The sequence below is a fragment of the Haemaphysalis longicornis genome, unplaced genomic scaffold, assembly GCF_048455015.1.
Source record: "Haemaphysalis longicornis isolate Haplotype H1 unplaced genomic scaffold, Haemaphysalis longicornis Haplotype H1 scaffold_5, whole genome shotgun sequence".
Lineage (NCBI taxonomy): Eukaryota > Metazoa > Arthropoda > Arachnida > Ixodida > Ixodidae > Haemaphysalis > Haemaphysalis longicornis.
Window position 1 is genome coordinate 80,000,080 of NW_027526385.1, and position 22,362 is coordinate 80,022,441.

At 48.8% G+C, this 22,362-nt stretch overlaps 1 protein-coding gene across 1 annotated transcript in view; it reads right to left on the reverse strand.

Annotated features, from left to right (window-relative positions):
• Positions 1-22,362, reverse strand: part of LOC144138495 (pre-mRNA splicing regulator USH1G-like) — a 235,448-nt gene that overhangs the window by 11,372 nt on the left and 201,714 nt on the right. Inside the window, exons 2-3 of the mRNA XM_077670797.1 lie at positions 22,048-22,219; positions 18,379-18,573 (exon numbers count right to left, since the gene is read on the reverse strand). Coding sequence (XP_077526923.1) covers positions 18,379-18,573; positions 22,048-22,219 — 367 coding nt within the window. The remainder of the gene's footprint in view (positions 1-18,378; positions 18,574-22,047; positions 22,220-22,362) is intronic.

Consider the following 22,362-nt stretch of genomic DNA (forward strand, 5'->3'; position numbering starts at 1 on the left):
GTTTCAACGTTTCTGAAAAATCATTTAAAAAGCAAGTTAAACAAATATTGCTTGCTTCCTGACAATGTCTGGTTTCTCGAATAAGTTCTACTTTTTGTGTGTTTCTTTTCTTTTGTATACAACTCCGCGGGCAGACTGATGATCATTATTCTTTTTGATTACCGCGCATTCGTAAGTGTAATATATGTTGTCACTAGTTTTAATTGCAAAAATGGTGATGTTCGATGCATTTTTTTCATACTTCCGTTCTTTGTCTTGCAGTTAATGCTTGAGCGCGTTTTTTTTTTCTGTGTCAAAATCTCTGTGTATAAGTGTGCGTATGTATATAGCGAATCAGAATAGGAAATGAGGGGGTCGTTGAAATAAGACAGAAATAAGGGTTGGCAGTCAAGAAAACCTCGGAAAGCAAAGAGGAGGATGTGGTAGGTAATTGAAACATAAAGAATTTGGAAAGAAAGAAAGTGGAGAAAAAATGCCGGCGGGTGGGATCCGAACCCATCGTGGGTTCGGATCCTACCCAGCGGGTATTTTTTCTCCACTTTCTTTCTTCCTTTCCAAATTCTTTATCTGTGGGTTCGGATCCCACCCGGCGGACATTTTTTCCAAGTCTACTCTTCGAATGAATAGCGTGTCCGAATGGCGGAACCGGATAGACGTCGGGTCCATAACGCGAGAGACCCAGGTTCGATTCCCACCATGGAAGCGTTGTTTGCTTGAGAACGAGAGAGAGAGAGAGAGACTTTCGTTCTCGGCTGGGTCAGGGGGAGGGGTGGAGGGGGCTCAGAGGGCCTCCGAGACCTGTTAAGACCTGGAGCGCTTAATTTCCTGGAACACCACCACGAGCTCCCACGATACAAGTGAGTCAATACAAGCTTCGGTTGAAAAAAAGAAAACATGTCCACACAAAGTATTGGTGCGCAGTTTCCTGACGCATAGAGGATCGAACAGCGCGTTAGCAACACGCCAATATGCAAAAAAAGAACAGCAAGTGCAAGAACTAACTGCAAGCAGGTGCACGATAAGACAAGCCAAACACGTTGGTTTTACATGTAGTGCGCAAAGAAAAAATACATTATTTAATGAGCAATCAGCAGCGTTTAACCGAAGGTTAGAGACAGCTTATAAGGGGACGCCCACTCCACTCCGATCAATGTCCTATTGTTCGAAAACGGAATTCACTCTTTTCGGGTGACATATGCTTGACGCCCTTCATGACATTTCTATGGCCGGTGCCCTGTTGCCAGGCCTACTTTGCCTGTGTGCGGATTTAATATGCATGGTTTAAGAAATCTTGCTTTGTCTTAACGACAGAGATCTGGCAGTTGCTCTCCAGCAGAGCTGTCGTTAGCGAAACAATAAAAATGGTTTTTGTTTACAACTGCAGGGCACGTTACACTCAAAAAGGACGTGGCACCTCCTTCGCTCTCTTCTCGATCCCACTAATACCCGGCGGCATACCGACCATAAGATACAACGCCTCATCAAGAACAGTGATCTCCCCTCGCAATGCCTTCTTGAGTCGATCCAGCATCATCTCTTCGGCCACCCAAGTTCCTATCCCCCTCCTCCCGTCAGCCACTATACCGGTAGTCCCAATGAAGACCTCGATGCCCCTTTTACCTTAACGGAACTCACCGCAGTGCTTGCCCGCCTCACACGCAATACCACGCCCGGGAAAGATAACATCACATACCGTGTACTCCGTAACTTGGATGAGGAGACCCTGCAGGAACTCCTCACTCTCTTCAATGCTCACTGGCAAGCAGGAACCCTCCCGGCAGATTGGCGACATTCGGACATCAGCCTCATCCCGAAGCCGAACAAACCCCTCACCCCCACCACTCTCCGCCCAATCTCTCTGACCTCTTGCCTCGTAAAGCTTCTTGAACACCTGATACATCAACGCCTATCCGATCACTTAGAAAAGCAGAACCTCTACCCTCTCACCATGTTTGGTTTTCGCCAACACCTTTCCACGCAAGATGTGCTCATCCAGATCAAGGAAGAGGTGCTTGACCACCTCAGCCGCACCACCCCGAAGACCATTCTTACATTAGACGTCAAGGGAGCCTTTGACAATGTTACACATCAGGCCATACTAGATAACTTAAACACCACGGGATGTGGACTGCGAACTTTTCAATTCGTCAGTGCCTTCTTGCGAGACAGAACAGCAACTCTCCGCCTGGGCCCCCTCACCTCAACTTGTTTCCCCACCCCGGCCAAAGGTACACCCCAGGGTTCGGTTATTTCACCTTTACTCTTTAACATCGCCATGCTCCACCTCCCGGCCAAGCTGCAAGAAATTCCTGGAATTCACCACGCGTTCTATGCTGATGATCTCACCATTTGGACAACCCGGGGCTCTAGCGGTGAGCAGCAAGACAGCCTACAGCAAGCTATTGACACAACAATGGAATATCTCCAACCTAGAGGACTAACATGCGAACCTACTAAATCTGGCCTTCTCGTTCTTCGTGCTCGCACTAGGGGAAGAAAAGCTAACACAACTCCCGATCCCCAGGTCAGCATATCCGGTGCTTCCATCCCACAAGTTCCCACGCTTCGCATCTTGGGAGTTCCATTCCATCAAGACGGATCCGGGTCAGCTCTCCTACCACAGCTACACAAGACAGTCTCCCAGCTGACGCATCTCATTCGCCGTATCCGGGGCTCCTCATATGGACTGCCAGAGTCAGACACATGTCACCTCGTACAAGCCTTGCTTACCAGCCGTATCACTTATGGGACCCCCTTCGTCAATCTGAAACCCCAAGAGACTAGCAAGTTGGACGCCCTCATAAGAAAGACGTACAAATCAGCCCTCAGCCTGCCTACTTACACCGCGAACGAACGACTCATGAAACTTGGCCTCCACAACACCCTGAATGAACTTATCGAAGCCCAGCGCGTATCTCAGCTGCAAAGACTTGCCCTCACCCCCACAGGCCGTCAGGTCCTTCATAATATAGGCCGAACCCCGCCCCCTGCTCGTCTTAACCTACAGCGCATCCCCCTTTCCATTCGGCAACAACTCAGAACAGCGCCCATACCCAGGCACATGCACCCCATTTACAACCGGGCGCGAAGAGAAGCTCGAGTACGCCACCTCGAGAAGCGTTAATGACCCGCAGACCCGTTACACGGACGTTGCGCATCCCTCCCCCAATTCTCCGGCTACGCTTGTCACCCTGGACATTTCTGGCAACACCCTTACTGCGGCAACTTACCGAAATATGCCTACACCCGAAGCCGAAGCCCTGGCCATCGCCCATGCCATTACTACACATCGAAATCAGCCTTATCTCACCATTTAGCGATTCACAGCAAGCCTGCCGCCTTTACCAGGCCGGTCTCGCCCCACAGCAAGCCTTACCCATGCTACGCTACCTACCTCCGGACCTAGAAGTGACCATTGTATGGACTCCTGGCCATGCCGGCCTGGTTGGGAATGAAGCGGCTCATGCCGCAGCCCGCGATCTGCACTACCGGGCACTCCCAACTTCAAGGACCGACACTGGTTGCTACCCTCCCACCACTGAAGACACGCTCCCTGCCCTTGATTCCACCTTCAGTGCCATACTGTCCCACTACAGGCACACACGAAGAATATACCCCCCGCCCCACCCCTCCCTCCCAACACACCACGCCACGCTTTATCGCCGCCTGCAAACTGAAACCTTCTATAATCACCCCATCCTACACCACATATCGCCGTCCCTTTTCCCCTACAACTGCCCGCACTGTCACATACCTCTCACGACTTACCACCTTGTTTTCTCTTGTCCTCACCACCCTAACTCCATCCCATCCACCAACCCTGAGCAGTGGGAGTCCGAGCTGACCAGCTCAGCACCAGAGCGACAGCAAGCCCGGGTGCAACGAGCTCTGGACGCAGCTCGGACTCGCGGCCTCCTGGACTTGGGAAGCTGAGCACATCGTGGTGTGCACAATAAACGTTTATTCCTCCCCTTTATTATAAAGTTCGAGGCAATCATTACCATATATACATCAAACCATGCACAGTCTCTCAACATTTCCCAGGTCACGCCATAAGGTTCCGGGCGACAAAGAATTCGAAGCAAAGTACCAAACGCTTAAGTGTGGCCAAATTAGTTTGTGACAGTAAGAAGGAAAGGCGCTTTAGCCGCCAGCTTTCGGGGATAAAACATTTCAGTCCCGTTCAAAAGGTAAGCTCGTATTTTGAATTCCTTGTAGCTAATTAACTTTTGCCACGGCGGAAAAACTTTTGACAAAGACTGTAAATATGTGCATCTGGAGTCAAAAGTTGCCAAGACGCGATTTCAAAAAAAAAAAAAAAAAGAAAAAGATTGGCGCAGTAGTGGTGCAAGGCTGGAGAAACAGCAGAGCCGGCGGCACCTCTGGATTATTGGATTTTTGAACTTGCCGCTGAAAGTTCTCCATGACTGGCAGCCTGCCCGGATCGTCTTGTCCGCACTCTTTCACGTCTCTTCCCAAAGTGGACCACGTTAGCACGCGCTATATCCGGCGGCAACCGGCTTCGCCAACTCGGCGTCTGGTAGCGCGAGCTGTTCTGTGCTTCCCCACATCAGGCGCGAACAAACGTGAACTGGCGAAGAGAAGAGCACGCGAGAGATCACGCCACAAACGCTGGGCAGAGTGTTCTCGAAGTTCGAGCGGTTGCGGTCAACACTGTTGCGGTGCGCGCGATGACATCATAGCTGGGCGAGGTTTGGCTCCGCCTACGCGGCTGGGTGAAGGTCGAGCAGGGCGGCGCGCGGCAAAGTTTCTTGTTTTTTTTTTTTTGCGAACGCCAACGGACCAAGCTCAAGTTTAAGCAGCCCTGGTGGTAAAAATCCAGAGCTGTCAATACGGAGAAGTTCGATTCGCCTTCGCAAACGCCTGTCTAGTAGGCGACTGTGCCTCGAGCGCTGCCTGTAGGGGCGCCACTGAAATCCCCCTAGCAGTCTGTTTCGAAACCAACCGCGGGAGTCGCCGTCCCGCTCCGCATAGTCGGCGCTACTTTTCGGGCACGTTCGAGACTGAAATTTAACGTTTGCATGCGGTCGAAACACGGATTACTGTGGGGCAATCGCTCTGTTCGCAAACGTGGTGTATTTACGAGAGGGCAAACGTTCCTGGCGCGATCTTAGTGTGGTACATTCGGTCTGTACGAGCGCCACGTGCGTATCACAGACCAATGACACGAAGTCGGCATATACGCATGGAACTGATCGTAATTGCACTGTACTGAAGTTTATTAACAGTGTCTCCGTAAGCAGCGTTTCCTCAGATGGCCATGAGATGCCTGTACACCATGATGTAAATTGGTTTTGGGCGCTTTTATATCCCTGCGGAGCACTCATACAGCTGACAGTACGCCAGTTACGATTGATAATATAATACAGGGGTGAGACAGCTGCGCATATTGCGCACTTTTGATACAAATCTGCTTTCCTGCGCCAGGCTGCTCCAAAAGCTCGAAAATTGCAAAAATTGCGCCAAACTGCTCCAAAACAGTCTGACAGCCAAGGATTTTAACGCTCCCGCCAGTTTCAGTGGGGAAAAATGCTTACTGACGGCATAATTTTCCAACACCGCCAAGGTGATCCTATTGGTAAAGGTTTAATCGATTGATCATTCAATAAAACCCGCATAAAATTGTCCCCAAGATAGTTTTTTCGAAGGTCACCATGTCGGGTTGCACATGTTATATTCTGGGAGATTTTTAAAGTTTTCCCATGGAAAACAATTGCAAAGTCCTGTAGAAAAAATACGTATGTGTACTCAGGCGACAAACTACTGGTGAAAATTGATGAAAAGACGGCAATTTTCGGGGCGCCATATCTACGGAATGACATTACTGGGTGCCGCCGTCTTGGTGTGTTGAATATTGGAAAACATGGCCGTCGGGCGAAGGAGTTGCTCGTGGTTCAGGCAGAGTAGAGTGCTCTTCTCTGATTTCTACTGTGGTTTTGGTTATGGGGGTGGTTGGGTTTTTATTTAGTCGTTTGATCTGTTGAGGGAAGTTGCGTGACTCGAAGAACGGGAGTTCATCAAAAACAACGTGGGGCCCGTGAATTCGCCGTGTTTCGGCCTCGAGTGAGAGGCGCGGTGCGTGCTTGAAGTGAAATTTCGGACTCATTGCGGTGTTATAATAAAACGCTGAATTATTGCTGCCTTTGACAGCGAACTTGCGAGTGGCGGAAATGGGACGATCGACACTGCAGAAGTGGCGGCCAAGGCTACATCGCCGCAAAACGTTCAAGCAGTGGCCGATAGCGGTACGGGCTATTATTGCACGCTAGTAATAATGGTTTATCTATCTGGGGTTAAATTGAATGCCAAGAGGGAGGTGGATAAACATACGGACGTTATTCAAATTGCGATCGTAGTGAATGCGCACCTTGGGGATTGAAATGGCAGGGCTGGTGGGATGCGAAAATTTTCAGCTCGCTTTGCGCAACTTTTGCCATGCCTCTACAATTGTGTGTAAAGCCAAGTCAGATTACAAAAATAATAATTTCAGCATTCACATGATAATGAAAATGCCTTAGGATTGCTTAGTTTTTCGCTTCAATGTTTTCAACGGCACTCCATGCTATCTATGCATAGCGCCTAAGAAATTTTAAATGGCTTGTAAAAAGGTATGCAGTTTGTGCCTTGTAATACTCTAGTTGAAAAAACTTCATTGAATGGCTGTTTCAGTGTTGTGTACGTTCAAAACCCATTGAAAATCGCACTCCCCCCTTCCCCCCGAGTTGCCAAAAACTTGATTTTTAGGCTTCTAAGGTGACATAATAAATCTCAACACCTGCTCCAAATCAAGGTCCTTCTGCTCCAAAATCGAGATTTCGCTGCTCCGAAAACTGCTCCCAAATCTGATTCAGCTGTCTCACCCCTGATAATACCTCGGATATTGATCACTACCTTGAACAAAAATGTGGCGTAAATTGCACGAACATTCCACAAAAGAAGTACGGTAAATAGTACAAAAGTATGCCTGGGGTCCGCGCCCGACAAAGAATTTAGTGCTGGGTCGTCTTGTCCCGAGGTGAGCGCTCGCAAACATTCATCATCTGTATGCAGATATCCCCCGCGAGAAGCGCGGCGACTGGCGTATAAAGCAAGCCGCGTCCACGACTAAACGCGTCTTCGAAACATTACACAGGGGGCCTGCAGAAACTAGCACAAACTTAAATCAGATGGCCTTATCAAATACAACACCCAGCGACGCCTTTTATCATTGTGAACTCCCTGCCCTGTACTTCTAAAAATGTGTCCACCGAGTGATCAGCTGTGCGTTGAAGTCGAAAAACTAAAGGAAATTGAACGTGCAGCTTGTGTGTGTGATTACTAAAGCGTTTATTCCTTGATTTCGCTCTCTGCATTTGTGCACGACAGTTAAACGTCCCCCCCCCCCCCCCCCCCTCCCCAAGTGCATTTCGCATCTAGTTGGCCTGATGAGCACGACCTTACTTAAGTTTCGACAAACGTTTTTAGCATTTCAGAAGCTGCAATGGGTTTTTTTTTTCATTCCCGTAAGAGCTGTTCTGTTTCTTCGGGACTTGACAGATCATTTATTTTTCCGTTATCTCATTAACTTTCCAATTGGTCCTTGCTATAAGGCGTGAGTGGGCACATATCTAACGAACTACAGCCTTGGAATATACTTAACATTTTCGCGTGGCTTATGTTCCCATAAAAGGCACAAGTTATTGTCAAGTGTTGAGTAATCACATCCCCGTAGCATATTTTTCTACGACGAATATAGTCGAAACAAAGCCGCATTCGTTGTCCGCGCTGCAAAACGAAACCAGCCTCTCAATGTGTCAGTATCAGGTCTAAACGAAGCGACAGCAGAATTTACTTGTGCCTGACGTATTCGGAGGTGACAGTGGTCATATGCTGCTGCCGTCGCCGACGCCCGTAAGAACGGCCTACAAGCGCGCAGAACCGCGTCACCAGATAGCTCTTGTTGGCGTTCGAGCACTCTAGCAAGACGCAGCTGTTTTTTGAAGTGCCCTAAACGTACCATTTGCTTACACATCAGACATCACCATAATAACAGACATCACCACAACAAGTTGTTTAGGGTGCGGAAGGGCAAAACGAAGCAAAAGAGAACCAAAACACTGCATGAGTCCTAATGGGCCACGCAGCGCGCCTCCCGTAAGCGCCGCGGAGAAGCGGCGGCAGGCGGCGCAGCGATCGCGAAGCTCGAGGCGTATAGCGTTAGAAATAAAAATCTGCAGCGGTTCAGTCCGCGACGGTCAACGAGTGCAGTGATACATTATTGCAGGGGTGACCTTGTTCTGATCAAGGTTACCCCTGCACGATCAAGTTTTATTAAGCAGAATGGTGATTAGGGAACAAGGTTACTCAGCAGAAGCATGAAAACTTTTCCGCAACATAACTTCCCACCAAGGCCAAATGTCAAAGCACGTTACTAGGGGCACTGCATCTTGGTTTATGCGCTGAAAACTGTAGCACAGTGGTCAAAATTAATCTGGAGCCCTCCACTACGGCGCGTTAAACCCTACAATCAATCAAAACTGTAGCACACTTATTTTTTAACGAGATGTGCGTTGATTTTGTGCACAACTAACATTTCGGTAATTTCTAGCTGATATTTGTACGGCCGCTGCTCCACTGTCGTTGCCCAAAACAGCTCAAATGTAAATCATGCTACTTGCGGCCGTTTTTGGCTGCTGCTTCTGTGACCTTATTTAGGAACTGTAGCAGCGCTTAACTTCAACGATCGAGCGCTGAACTTTAACTAAACAGTTTACGAAAGTGCGCATGCGGAGTTGCCTTTATTAGTTGATTTTTGTATTGCTTTTCATGATGCAATTGGCTGGCTATACATTTTACGTTGCCCTAATAAAACGCCGCGTTCAAACTACAGTCGCACCCGCCGTAAGCGGCGTAATTATCTCAATCTGCGCAACTGCTGGAACATCCGTCAACCGACTATGTTCCCATCGAGCCCTTCGGTCCCTCATAAAAATTTTTACCAACATTGAGTTCAATGTTTGTTGACAAAAGTCGACAAAAGCTACCAACATTGAGTAGACTGTCTACTTACTGTCTATAGACTTCCTAGCAACAGCCTACCAACTTTTTGTCAACCATTGGCCACCGTGTTTGAACTGAAACGTTTCTGTAGACTTTCTACAGAAAGTTTTTTGTAGACTTTATACTCAATCGCTGTTGCTAACCGAAGCGTTTCTGACAGGATATTCGAAACGTGATGCAGTGAGAAAAGCCGGCCATTCCTAGACCGTGGTGTCGATACAGCTTAATAGAACGTCGTCATTATTGCCCTTTAAAAGATCGTTTAGTGGGAGCAAAAATGAAAAAAAAAAAATGAAAGCAGAAACAGATTAGGCCTCGGGAACCTCGTCTGCGATGCTCACATTTTGCGGAGCCACACATCCACACGCGCACTTTCTGAAACACAACACAACAAACAACACAACCCCAGCTCACAAAAACCACAAGCGCTTGCAAGCAGGACACCGACACCGCACGAATGCTTGCAGTGCACTTCATGTATATATACCCGCCAGCCGCGGGATGCCGATGCCGCGGTGAGGCGCGCCTCTCATTGCATGTTTACAAAACTACGCGTTATTATTTCCAAAATATAATACCGCGAAACACTGGAACGTAAGCAATTGCACATATCTTCATGTTTACTTTATTGTTGCAAGCTGTAACTAAACAAAACGGAAATCTGGAATGGGTTGCGCGCCGCGTTTCGGCTGCCTCCGGTGATTGACGCGTTTCTCCCGGAGGTACGCAAAGAGGGAGGGGCGCCGCTGGCGGTTGGCCGAGAGCGACCAAAACATCTGCGCCGGCCGTATTAGGTGGGCATAGCAGGCGATTTTAGATTATCGTCGTTGTTCGAGACACGTCCAGTAGTCTGTCGCGAAATATTTACTGGCATAATTCGTTCCTTTCAACCATGCATGGCACTTAGCTTGCGCAAATCAAAACACAGTGACGAGCGGTTGCGCGTGGTTGATGCCGCTGGCTGGCGCTTGTTCGGAACCGCTGAATAGTCATGTTGATCACCGTGAAGAGTGAAAGCGAGCGGGTCGTGAAGTACCAACCCGTGCGGCTGAGGGACGAACTGGTTGTTCCGAGGGAGAAACTGCGCGGCTCGAGGTACGAACAGTGAAAGTTGCTCCCTTTTGCTACTTTTTTTTTCTCGGGCTGCACAAGTGTGAAGATACATGCAGAGAGAGAGGGAGAGAGAAAGATACGTGTGTGTGTGTGTGTGTGTGTGTGAGAGAGAGAGAGAGAGAGAGTATGTGTGTCTGTGTGCGTACGTGCGTGCGTGCGTGCGGGCGCTCGGGCGCGCGCGTGTGTGTGTGTGTGTGTGTGTGTGTGTGTGTGTTTAAAACCTGATTCAAACAAAGTAACGTAATTTGGTTAAAGTCAAGTAAATAGTTTGTCCCAAAATATTGTGAACCTGTCCTGGTATTTAGCAAAAACCAATATGAATTAATTGAAATCGGACTCCAGGACGAAGGAAAAAGATGTTTGCGTTAAATTCAACTTGAGACAAAGCGTGTCAAAACACTTTTAGTGGTCATCCTACAGAAGCTCGTCAACAGACAAATGTCAACAAAAATGAGGTAGACTTTCTATATACAACCGTCAACAGACAAATGTCAACGTGAATTAAGTAGACTTTCTACATACAACAGTCAACAGACGGGTGTCAACATACATTCAGTAGACTTTTTACAGACGACTGTCAATAGAATGTAAGAGTATGTAGGATAGCAATAAAGTTGGTAGGATGTCAACAGAACGTCTACAGAATGTAAAAAAGCATTTTTGTAAGGGGTAAGATACGTATTTTACGACCAGCCAATCACCGCTCTGGTGCAACTGCGTTTCAAGGAGGTTATAACGTTTAGTATAACCTCCTTGCTATAGTGAACTAGAATCCTTGCTGCGTTTCGCAATTTTCATCATGGCGCCGATCAGCAAGCGGCTGTTAGCTGGGGTCGAGGCTCTTCAAGCCCAAAATGAGTTTGTCATCGTCCCAGCGCTAACCGACGCAGACGCAGGCGTCGTAGAACAATGTGGGTTGGTCAGATCTTCCTCGATTTAGCCGTTAACGGAGATTTCCACAATCTTTCTGCGAAGCTGAGGACCGGCGATACTGCGTTGCTCTACAAGGTTGCATCGGCGGATGCCTGCGATGGCGGTCACCGGATGAAAGGTCATCTGGGGAGGCCGGAAGGCACGTGACCGGAAAGTGAAAACCGCAACTGCTCTGCCCATTGGCTCCGCCGTAACAGTCGCATCTGTGCTTGTCGTAAAAGCTGCGGACCCTACATTTATGCCCCTGCTGGCAGCAAATAAACGTTGTGTACTTTACTCTCAACGCAACGATAGTCTGAACAAACTCATTGCGTTTTTCGCGTTTACGCTTACGATGCGTACGTATAGCGCCCGCAGTGTGAACGCGGCCATATATGGTCCCATCCCCCGTCCTGCATTTCTAGGCTTAGACCAATCCGCAGTGCTCCGTTATCGCGACATTATTTAGAAATCGCCGAAATGCCATTGCAGCGGAAAACCGCGCGAAAAGGTCTAGAAAAAATTAGCAGTTGCTTGGCTCCGCTATGCCAGAATATACGTAACGTACGTGAGCTAAGGTTCAGCTGGTTATTCTTAGGCTTCCTGGTTGTCTATAGGATTAGCTGATTATCATACTTACTGCTGCTAAAACGATTTCCAATCCTATCCTATACAATTTAATCCGATCCAATCCCATGCAGTGACGGCGGTGGCTCCGGCGCGCCAGCTGTGTGCCGCGAGACATTACTGCTCCTCGCGCATGCGCAGCACGGCTCTCCAAGAGCCACGCGAAACTGCTCAACCTCGGCCAGTGTAGCTGACGCTACAAAATAGTTTTCATGCCATGGGTTTTAAATAGAGAAAATACACAGCGTCAGGAATGCTGTTTTCCCCTAGTATTTCTTTTCAAACTTTCGCGGCACGGAATTAGGTTTTTCACGATTGTAACTTCTGCTCTGGGTGTTCTAAAAAGAAAGGCAAAGTTTAAAAAAATTTTCCAAACGCATGTGCGTTGGATCAGCGTTGCGTTTAGGTCACACACATATGTTGTTGTTCGGAGTTTGTCGTTCTAGTTCTGTCTTTTGCCTGTTATGTGTTATGTTTGCGCATTGATTTTGTATGCGTAGTTTGTGCGCAAATTTTCGCCGCACATGATCCTATAAGTGCTTTTCTGTTACGTATCAATACAAAAAAACTCCCACCTCCCTTCGCGGGAACCCCTGTGTAGATGCGACGCATAGGCGGAGCGGCGAAGGGACCGCGTTTTATAGCGCGCATAACGTTGAGGGGACTGCGTAAGCCGGTTCCAGTCGATGACGACGTTGGCGTACTTGTAAAGCGGCGTGAACTCTAGGTGTTTGAGCCAAGCGTGGATGTTGCTTCGCCGGAGAACGGCACACCGGTTATATGCGCAGCGCGCCCGAAGGAGAGGAAACCGCGGAAGAGAGAGTACTGCACATGCGCCGGCCCCAGCGCGTCTGCCGCGGCTATGACGCAACACAATCCACTTTAATCCAATCCAATCGAATCCAATCCAATGCCCCTCGCAAGAGAGTGTTCGCTATCGGAGAGGAGAGGGGGTGAGCGGCGGAGAGCGCAGCTGGCGCGGCGAGGAGAATGGGGGAGGGTCGGACAACGCCGACGACGACGCCGGAGGGACAAGTCGAGTGAATCAGATGCTCTGCATCTAAAAACCTTCTGCGAAGCCACCTTGTATCGGCCCCGCCGGCCAACAGCATTTGCAAAAAATCAGAAGCTCCTACGTCTAACGACGACGATGGTTGAAACGCGAAGCTTTCTTGCGTGCGAAAACCAAACAGCGAAGTGCCAAAGTGAAAGTCGCTGCAATCAAAGTGCGAACTGCGTGCGAGTCAAAGTCCATACTCAGACGACAGCAAACGAATTCCTTACCAGATAGCTGAACGCCTCCTCCCCACCCATCGTCGTCGTTTGACCATCGTCGCCGTACAAAATCCAAAAGTCAATCCAAAAGTCAACGGCTGCGCAACGAGCCCAAATGATTTAATGCTGAGGGACCCGAATGAAACAATTAATCATTGCTTTGTTTTGTGCCGGGATGCGGTGTTTTTCTGGGATGTTTTGCAATGAACTGTTAAAAAGGACATGGACATTATGTACGTTGTCCATTATACAATTCGGCTCTTGCCTTTTCGAGATGCTACTGGAGTGCCCTGTGGTGCATTTGTTGTGATGGGATTGCACAGGTTGGTGAAGTGCCGCACCACTGGCAGGCACGCGGAACCCCCTCGCGCAACGGAGTCCATGTTTCGGGGGCAGGCTGCGTAGATGCTCCGCAAAGTGACCCACCAGAATGGCTGCATCTGTTGGACGCATGCGTCTGCTTGCCGGAGTTTCGACGGGCGGCTTATTTTAGCTGAGTGATATGCGCATCTTCTTGGATGACTGGTAGCTTTTGTAGGCCGTAATATGTGCCGTAAAGAAGAAAAAAAAAAGAGATTGAGAGAGAGACGATGGCGCAATCGGAGAGTCGTTGGCTTCATAAAGCGAAGGACGAAGGTTCGATCCCGACCGCGGCAAGCGTCCTTTTTTTTTCTCATCTCATCATCATCATCATCATCATAATCATCCTCGTGTGCCCTTCCATGTGCAAATTTTGCTTCCCTGCATTGCGCTTCGTTTACGACACCGCCATTAGCAAGACCAAAAGAGCTTCGCTTTGATAAATGCGCGAGGTTCACGATATATGAAGCAAGCCGCAATTCTTGCGCGGCTTACTTCGCAATACTTAGTGTCTTTTTTTTGCAGCAGTGTGCTATTCTGCCACGTTTTTAACTGTCGCTTGTTTTATGTTTCTTTTTTTTCTTTTCCTCTGGGACTTTGTTGCAGTAAACAGTCTCCTGGCAGCCAGCGTGCCCAGCCGTTTTTCAGCGATGAGGAACGTCCACATGGCGCCCGCTGAGCGACGAAGTTATGGCGTTAGGCCGAGGGATGTGAAACATCTGTCCACCTCGTCAAGGGCGCAGAAGCGACGAGCGCTCGTTCCCGGGTAAGGGAGACGTCTGACTGTGTTGAAAATAAAAAACGAAGCGAGATAATTAAGGGGGACAGATATGTCTTCCTTCTCTTCATAACGCAACCACCAGCGCAGGAACAGTAGGAGGGATAACACCGTTGAGATGTAAAGGTCGAAAAACAGGATTAATTACCGTTTGCTGTGTAGCAAACTGCGCAGTTTCAGAAAAGGCCACTCAAGCATCTTGCATATGTGCGCGATACCATTTGCCTGACACAATTAAATTTGAACCCCGGTGCAGTATCGTACTGACACCAACTGCCTTGAATATTCCCCGGAAACTCTTGCGCACATGATAACGCAATCGCTTTTTTCGAAATTTCGCTTTATTTGAACTGTTTTATTGCACCCACCGCAGTGTATAGAGAGCACGCCATACCCCCATCCAAAGAATCATCGTTTATAACGAAACCAGTTTCCTGCGGCGATACATTTCCCGCATTTCCTGTAGCGAGCCACCGATCAGCACATACTACAGTTGAACCTCGTTATAATGAACACTGATATAACAAATTATTTGCAATAGTGAACTAAATACGAACTTTGTTGGTCACGCTTCATTTCAGTGAAACTTATTATTTTTATCACGAAACGCAAACCGCGAGAGCACCGGCTGTATAACGAAGAAATATTTGGTTCGTGCAAGGCTGAGAACTCGAAAGTTGGCATAAAAAAGCAAATAAAGAATGAAGTGCAACACAACCAATTTTTTTAATCGTTTGAAAAAAATTACGGAAATTTCGGTCGACCGCCGCAAAAAGCGCATTTGACTGGCTTCAAGTTCTCATGTTCCGGTCCATTTAGTCCGAGATGCCGCAAGTAGACAATTAAGGATTGCCTCGTTTATAGAGGGTTCGAAGCCTAGAATAATGCGCTTTTCTATCTAGGATTTTTGCTCAGGCCAGATTGCCGATACGTTTGAGTCGATTTTTACCTATACTTTTACAACTAATATCGGATATAACAAAATAAATTACTGCCCCGATACTACATCGTTGAAACAAGGTTCGACCGTACATCGAACTGTTTCCCCGATCGCCTTCGGGATCCATATACATCCGGGCTCGAATGTATCTCTTAACGTTCCGTGAGCCACCCGTGAATTCGCAAAGTACTGCATGCGGACCAATCTGATCGCTATAATTAAATCTCTCTCTCTCTCTCTCTCTCTCTCTCTCTCTCTCTCTCTCTCTCTCTCTCTCTCTCTCTGAGCAGGCATATCAACTGCTGCAAGGCACACTCGTATGCCTTCTTTCAAGGAAACAGCGACGAAGAGGGGCAACTGTTAGCTGTACCGACTATTTCGAAACCGCGTGACAAATTCGACCCGCAAGCACTGTTTCTGTCACCTATCGATAACTGCGTAACCAGTGCAATTTTCTGTTTGAGCGATAGGCGCAAACATTTAAAACGGGTTACAGCGCACAGAACCGACGGCATGCGTAAAGGGTAAACGACAGGGCACAGCGCGGCAGTACTATTTTGTCTTGAGAAGGGCTAACCCGTTACATCGCGGGGGGAAGGGAGAGGGCAGGGGGAGAGGGTGGGCAACTGCCCATTTTGCCCCCCCCCCCTACCGACGCCCATGCACAGCGCCAACCGCTACTGGAATTTCACTCGAAGAAGACACACATACATGCGTAGACACTTCCGATAGGCAGGCTCATGGGGCCAAACACGAGCTTTTATTTTGCCCACTGCCCATTACATAGGGACGATAAGATAACCGACTTCGTTTTTGAGCGAAAGCTTTACTAATTTACATATTTCAAGGGTACACGTCGCGTCGCACGTGACCTTCAGCCGCCGGGTCGGAAGCGGCGCTTTTCTTTCTCTTCACAGGGCTCGCTTGGAGTCTAGCTGTTGCGGTACCACGTGACTAGACGAGGGTGAAGTGCCTGCTTCGCCCGCGCTTGATAACACTCAGGACCGGCTGGCCCGTCTGCGCGTGCGCTTCAGCGCAAGCGAATCACGTGACTGGGCGAGGGTTTAACTGCCGCTTAGCCGGCGCTTGGTCCCTCAGTCAATGGCTGTCAATGGCTTTTGTCAATGCCTGTCAGTGGTGTGGTTGTCAATGGCATTTTGAATGCAGTTTAGAAGCTGTTAAAAGGGAGCGAACAAAAAAGGTTCTATAATGTCAATGAATAACGGCAAAATGTATCGTTTTTCTTGGAGGCTATCGAGCACGCTAGCGCTCTGATCTTTGTACTTTCAGAGCCGTATAGCGTCTTTTTTTTATCCTAGCGAGTCTGACATCATTGGGTCTAGTAAACGAAACGCTGGTGGCATCAATTGCCTTAGACTTATACTAGCTAACAGAGATTACAGCAAAGCCATGATCCTTGTTCGCTTGAACAATTGGCAGTTCGTACTGACGTAAATAGGACACAGTACGACCCAGCATAGGAAAATGGTGCATTGTTAGTGTAGATAATGGGCACGTGCTTGGTCAGTTGTATATTGCACAGATAAACAGGCTTTTACTGGAATCCAGAAATAATGCATAACTTGCATTATAGTTGCGCAAATACATCATTTTAGTTTTCTAATTTTTTGACTGTGCGGCCCGCCTTCAACATGTCAGGGTCGTATACATTAATTTAAAACATTGGCTGCGTATCTGCTCGTTTAGCTGCAAATGTCGTCAAAAGGCGATGCTCTTCTGCAGCGCCTGCCACGTGAATGCCTCCCGTCTCTCCTCCGCCTACCTCTCACCAAAATTTTTGTTTATGTAGGCCAAGAAAACTGCGGTTGATTCCACTGTTATAGGAATCGGTAATACGAAAGAGAAATGTGCAGCGAAATCTGCAGCTGAGCATGATTTGCGGCTCGGCGGCTGTGCTTGGCGAGCGACGACTTGCTGGCGGTTCGCTTCGGCGAAGGTGTACTGGCGTCATTTCCGTGACAGATATGACGTCAGTGAAATCTTGGTGTATCCCGGCATAAAACACTTTCGTGTTAAAATATAAAATCCAAAAACAAACAATCCTAAGTATAGCGTACACTTTGGTACTAAAGGTGGCTTCCCCGCAAGAAGGCCCTGTGTGCAGGGGTGCACCCTTTACAGGCCGCTTGCTTCGTTGAACTGGCGTGACGGATATGACGTCATTCAAATCTTTGTGTATCCGGGAATAAAACACTTTCGTGTTAAAAAAGAAAGTAGACTACGCTCTTCAATAAAATGGCGCAGCTTACACAAGTGGTGCAAGGCTGAAGAAACAGCAGAGCTGGGGGTCGACCTATCTTCTCCCCACACTGACAGCAGATCCAAGGAGAGAGGGAGAAGCCGGACCATAGCAGTGCGAAGCCGTTTTGGACGGCACTGTAAAGCAAAGACCACTAAATTATGTGCAGTGACTTATTCACTAGCACTCGTCGTCATCGCTTTCGTCGCCGTCTTCCGACGGCACAGCCGCGTAGGGCAAATCCTCCTAATTGCGGCGCGTCTTCGCCTCGGTGGACCTCCACTTCGTCAGCTTGTCCGGTGGCCCTCTCCACGTGTGCATTCTGAAGGGATGGCTTGACAGATTCGTCGTCATCTTGTTCGGCGCGGCGGAACCGTGGCGCGCCGGTCGCTACACGACGACGAAGGCGGGAGCTCCTCACGTGGCGTAAGCCCACGCGCAAGCCTGTGCGACGCCGGGCGTCCGCCGCGAGGCACGCGCTCACGTGCGCTCGTTTTCTTTTTTTTTTTTGCTGAAGGCACTGTGCGGGCGCCGGGGACGCCGGGCACTCGCCGCGAGGCACGCGCGCTCGCATGCGCACGGTGTTTTCTGTCTCCGCCGGACGGATTTGTGTCGGCCTAAACAACTCTGCTGTTTATATATTCGGCTACAACTTAAGAACCGCAGCGGAAGTTCCCGCTGTGTCTCATCACCGCAGCCGGATGTTACTCCGCGCGGCGCCAGTAGTGCGCCACTGGGAATATTTTGAACACTGCACGAGTCGTTTCCGTGATTTTTAGGACTTAATATATGCTTATAAACTACTGCAGCGACGACAAACAAACTACGTTAGAAAAGGCAGACGAAATCACGCATTCATGGCAATCTCTTTTCAAAACGCGCGCGCCCGTTGACATCCGGGTCCGTCGTTTAGGCGGAGTGATACTGCACATGAACTATTGACGCGTTCCTATCTTGCTCCCGAGTCCCAAGTATATCTGTGCAAATGCAGCACCTTTGTTTCCTCATTCTTAAGTCTCCTCCAACAAACGTGTGCGACCGTTGTCCCCTCACCTGGGCCATGCGCTTGCGCTGCTTCTCGAGCATCTTGTCGTCTCGCTCTGCCTTCTTGGCGGCCTTGCGCGTGAGCTTCTGGTATCCCTTGCGGCGCTTGTCGGCGTCCCGCAGGGACTTCTCCTTGAGCCGCTGCACGAGCTTCTTGTTCAGCGCGCTCTGCTTGGACACCGCCTGGTCCAGGAAACGAAGAACCTGTACCGAGAGCGAAAGAAAACATTTACAAGCCATCCCATTCCGTGAGGATGGATGACTGGAGACGCATTTTGACACACGACATTGAGGTGGCACAGAATTTAGGAGAAAGGTATGACTAAATTTTATTTCTCTCGAGCGTGGACGGCTGTCATCCCTAAGAAAGTTTTGCGTCTCGTACGCGATACAGACATGAAGCCGCAGCCGTAAATTTCGCCCTGGTTGAACGCGGTTGTGCCAAGTTTGTCGATCGAAAGCTCGGGTTTCGGGCCAGAGCGAGCACTGAACGCGCACACAACCTCACGGCAAGACAAAACGCAGACCTGCTCGGCGCAGTGATCTTTGATGCAGCCAGCGCCTCCTGGTATCATTTTCTGGTGGCCCGCACCCTTACTCTACCCCACGATGCTCTACCCCTATACCCTCTCCACACCCCTCCCCTTGGAAGGAACGAGGAATTAGACGCTTTCCCTGCGGAGGCTGTCGTCACCGCGAATTGGTTTGGTAGGTGGCCGACCCGTGGTCGGTGGCGCTTCCGTTGGCGCGGGGAGCCGCACGTGCGTTGGCTTGACCTTGAGCGCACGAGGCGCTTGCTTGAAGGTCAGCGGGACGCTTTTGAAGGTTCCCTGGGTTTGTACCTGGAGCAATGGGTTTCGCTTAAGAACATGGATTCTAAGCACGTCCCTGCCAGCACTGCGTGCGCCACCACGCGATGATGAAGAGAGTCACGAAGAACGAAGCACTGCTTATAAGTGCCAACAGCAATAGTGGTGACAAGGACTATAGAATAGAACAATACTTGGCGATGCACTTTGTCCCGTATTGTGGCTTCCTCCATTTTTCCTAGCTTCGTTACCACTTAGCACTTTTAATTCTTGTACAATGGTAAGTGCACAATGATAACACAAAGTACTGTTGTCTTCCTACTTTTAAAGCAAAGCCTCTACCAGCCAACGGTTTCGTTGCGTGCGCCGCAAGAACCTCCCAACCAGGATAAATAAAACAACTGGCACCGCCAGGGATTGAACCTGGGCCCGAAGAGAAGCGGAGCGAGAGGCCGCCGTCCTAGCGACTGAGCTACGCCCACACGCGGAGACGGGGAGACAGACAGTGGTTTTGATTCAGCGGCTGGGAAGGGGGAAGGCGCTTTTTGGCGCAAATCCCAGGTAACGGATGGCAGAATCTCTGGTTTCACTTTTCGTAGAGTCACGTGTGTGAATTCAAGTGACGTCGCATGGGCAATTGTTGTGGGTGTCATATACAGCTTAGCTTTCCAACCACCTTCACAGAGTGGATCGGAGCCAACTTTTCATATGTATATTTACACCTCTAAACAAGTACGTACATCCACATGTTCCAGGTTGATGTTGACGCACAGGTAAATTCAGTGAAAAGTAACCACAGCACGGGCTCAAAAATTCAGGCATTTCTTTCTTCCCTGTGGGAGTTACTGGCGTAGAGCGTGCGAGTTAGGGCAGTCTCCCAAAATTTAAGTCATTTTGCAGTTCACAACAGCTACTCGAGACGTGCCTACAATGACAGAAACAAGGGTGCTGCACCTACTTCGCAACAAGCTAGAATGTAGCGTTGGCGATCTACAATTAATGCGATGCGTTGAGCAGCTCGAGAACGCCTTTCTGGGACCAGATGCGAACGTGAAACAAGCGAGCATCTTCCGCCATCGCAAAATTTTGTTTTTCCTGCGAATTATTCTGTCTTTATTACGAAAGCTCCCCTCTGCAGTGGAACTTTTGTTACCAGCACTATGGCTCTTATTTCAGTGACCTGGTCAGAATATTTTGGCATTTCGCTAAACTCGAAACTCCGCTTATTTCGAAATTTTACGCGGATTTTACGACTTCTAGTTAACGACAGATTCCTGTTTTTTATAGCCGTATCCGCACAGCCAGTCCTGTCTCGATGTGAATGCAGAGGTACTTTCCATAAGTCTAATAAAATCTCGAAATTTTTACCTAATTTTATGACTGAGCTAACGAGGTATTGCAGTTTTTTTTATATAGTCGTATCCGGACAGCCAGTCCTGCCTCCATCTGAATGCAGACGTACTTTCCATGAGTCTAATAAAGTGCGTTGTCGGGTACTTCGTGCAGCATAATTGAGGAGTGGATAGCGCAACCAAACACGAAGAAAAACTTTACAATCCCTTCACAAATAAAGTTGAGAGAAGCGTGAAAGCGTTCTCGCATCAAAACTGCGTCAAAAGTGCGTCCAACCTCCGCTAAAAGTGCGTACAATCGATCGTCAAAGCTTCAAAGACCCAAATCGCAACCGAAGAAACGAAGAACCCACGCGACCATTCTTCGCGCACTAAGTAAACGCACCTACGACCAATCTTAATGCACACTGACACGTGGTTTATGAAATAAAGGTGTACTATGATGCTCCTTCTTCATGGTAGATGCTTGTGTTGTCTTATCTAGAAGCGTTTTTTTTCTCTCGCGATTTTCAAGTAACCGTTTTGACAGAATGGAAGCCCGGTTTCACGCACGCGCCGTGTGTCCAAATATCTATCAGAAAAGCTTTTCAGTCGACCAACCGGTCTATGGGGAAATGCATTAGTTTTTTTACAGGACGCCATCGGTCGCACTAAGAAAGCTTCCGCTCTAAAAAGAAAAACGCATACGGACGGAGCCAACGTTAGAATAAATTATTCTAGTAACGTTGGACGCTGGCACTCTGTCCCTGTGCGTTTTTCTTTTTTTTTTGTTCGTCATCGCTTTTGCCATACACACCTCGCACTAGAGAGCTTCGTGCTTCAAAGACAAGAGAGGTTTACAGCAAAGCTGCATACCTCTACCCCCCCAATGGTTTCATCTCCGTTGCAAAGAACGCCAAGGCGCCAAGAATACATTTATACACTGCATGCTTCGCCCCCCACAAGGTTTCACGTTAGTGGAGGTGGTCCGGGATTTTTTTTTTTATAAATATACACGTTCGGTTCATTAATAACACTGCTTTGTCCCGATAATAGTGATACCAATTTTATCACTAATTTCGAGCAACTATTTGGACATATTTGTTTGAAATTTGGACATATTAGTAGAAATTAAGAAGAAGAAATGGGCGTGGGCAGGGAATGTAATGCGGAGGCAAGATAACCGTTGGTCATTAAGGGTAACAGAGTGGATCCCTAGAGAAGGCAAGTGTGGCAGGGGGCGGCAGGAAGTTAGATGGGCAGATGAGATCAAGAAGTGTGCGGGGATAAATTGGTCTCAGTTGGCACAGGACCGGGGTAATTGGAGATCTCTGGGAGAACCCTGCAGTGTGAGTAAACAGGATGATGATGATTATGATGATGATTATGAAGAGCGTGTATTTTGTCTTCATGGCCCCTTTAAGAGTATTAGCCACAGCCCTCCTATTGTTGAGCCGACACAATTCGTCGTAAGCCTGCGTTCCGCGTAAATCTATGCCTATCTGTGCTGGACCCCCACGAGAGCGTGCCCGTCGTACCTCTTCCCTCTGGTTGATGGAGGCGACGTCGGTGGCCGTGTGGAAGTCGTTGTCCAGCGCCCACAGGTTGACGCCGAAGGAGACCAGGAAGGAGACGCAGTTGATGTGCCCGTTGGCGGCCGCACAGTGCAGCGCCGTGCTGCCGAAGTGGTCGCAGCGGTCCGGGTCGCCCCTGCGCACAGCACGGAGAACAACAACATGTGGTTAGGCAATACCATAAGATGACAACAGAATGACCCACACTGCACACTCAGGACACGTTTGTAAACTGTGCGTGCAGGTTTTTTGCACTCCACGTGTCACCTCTAAAACACT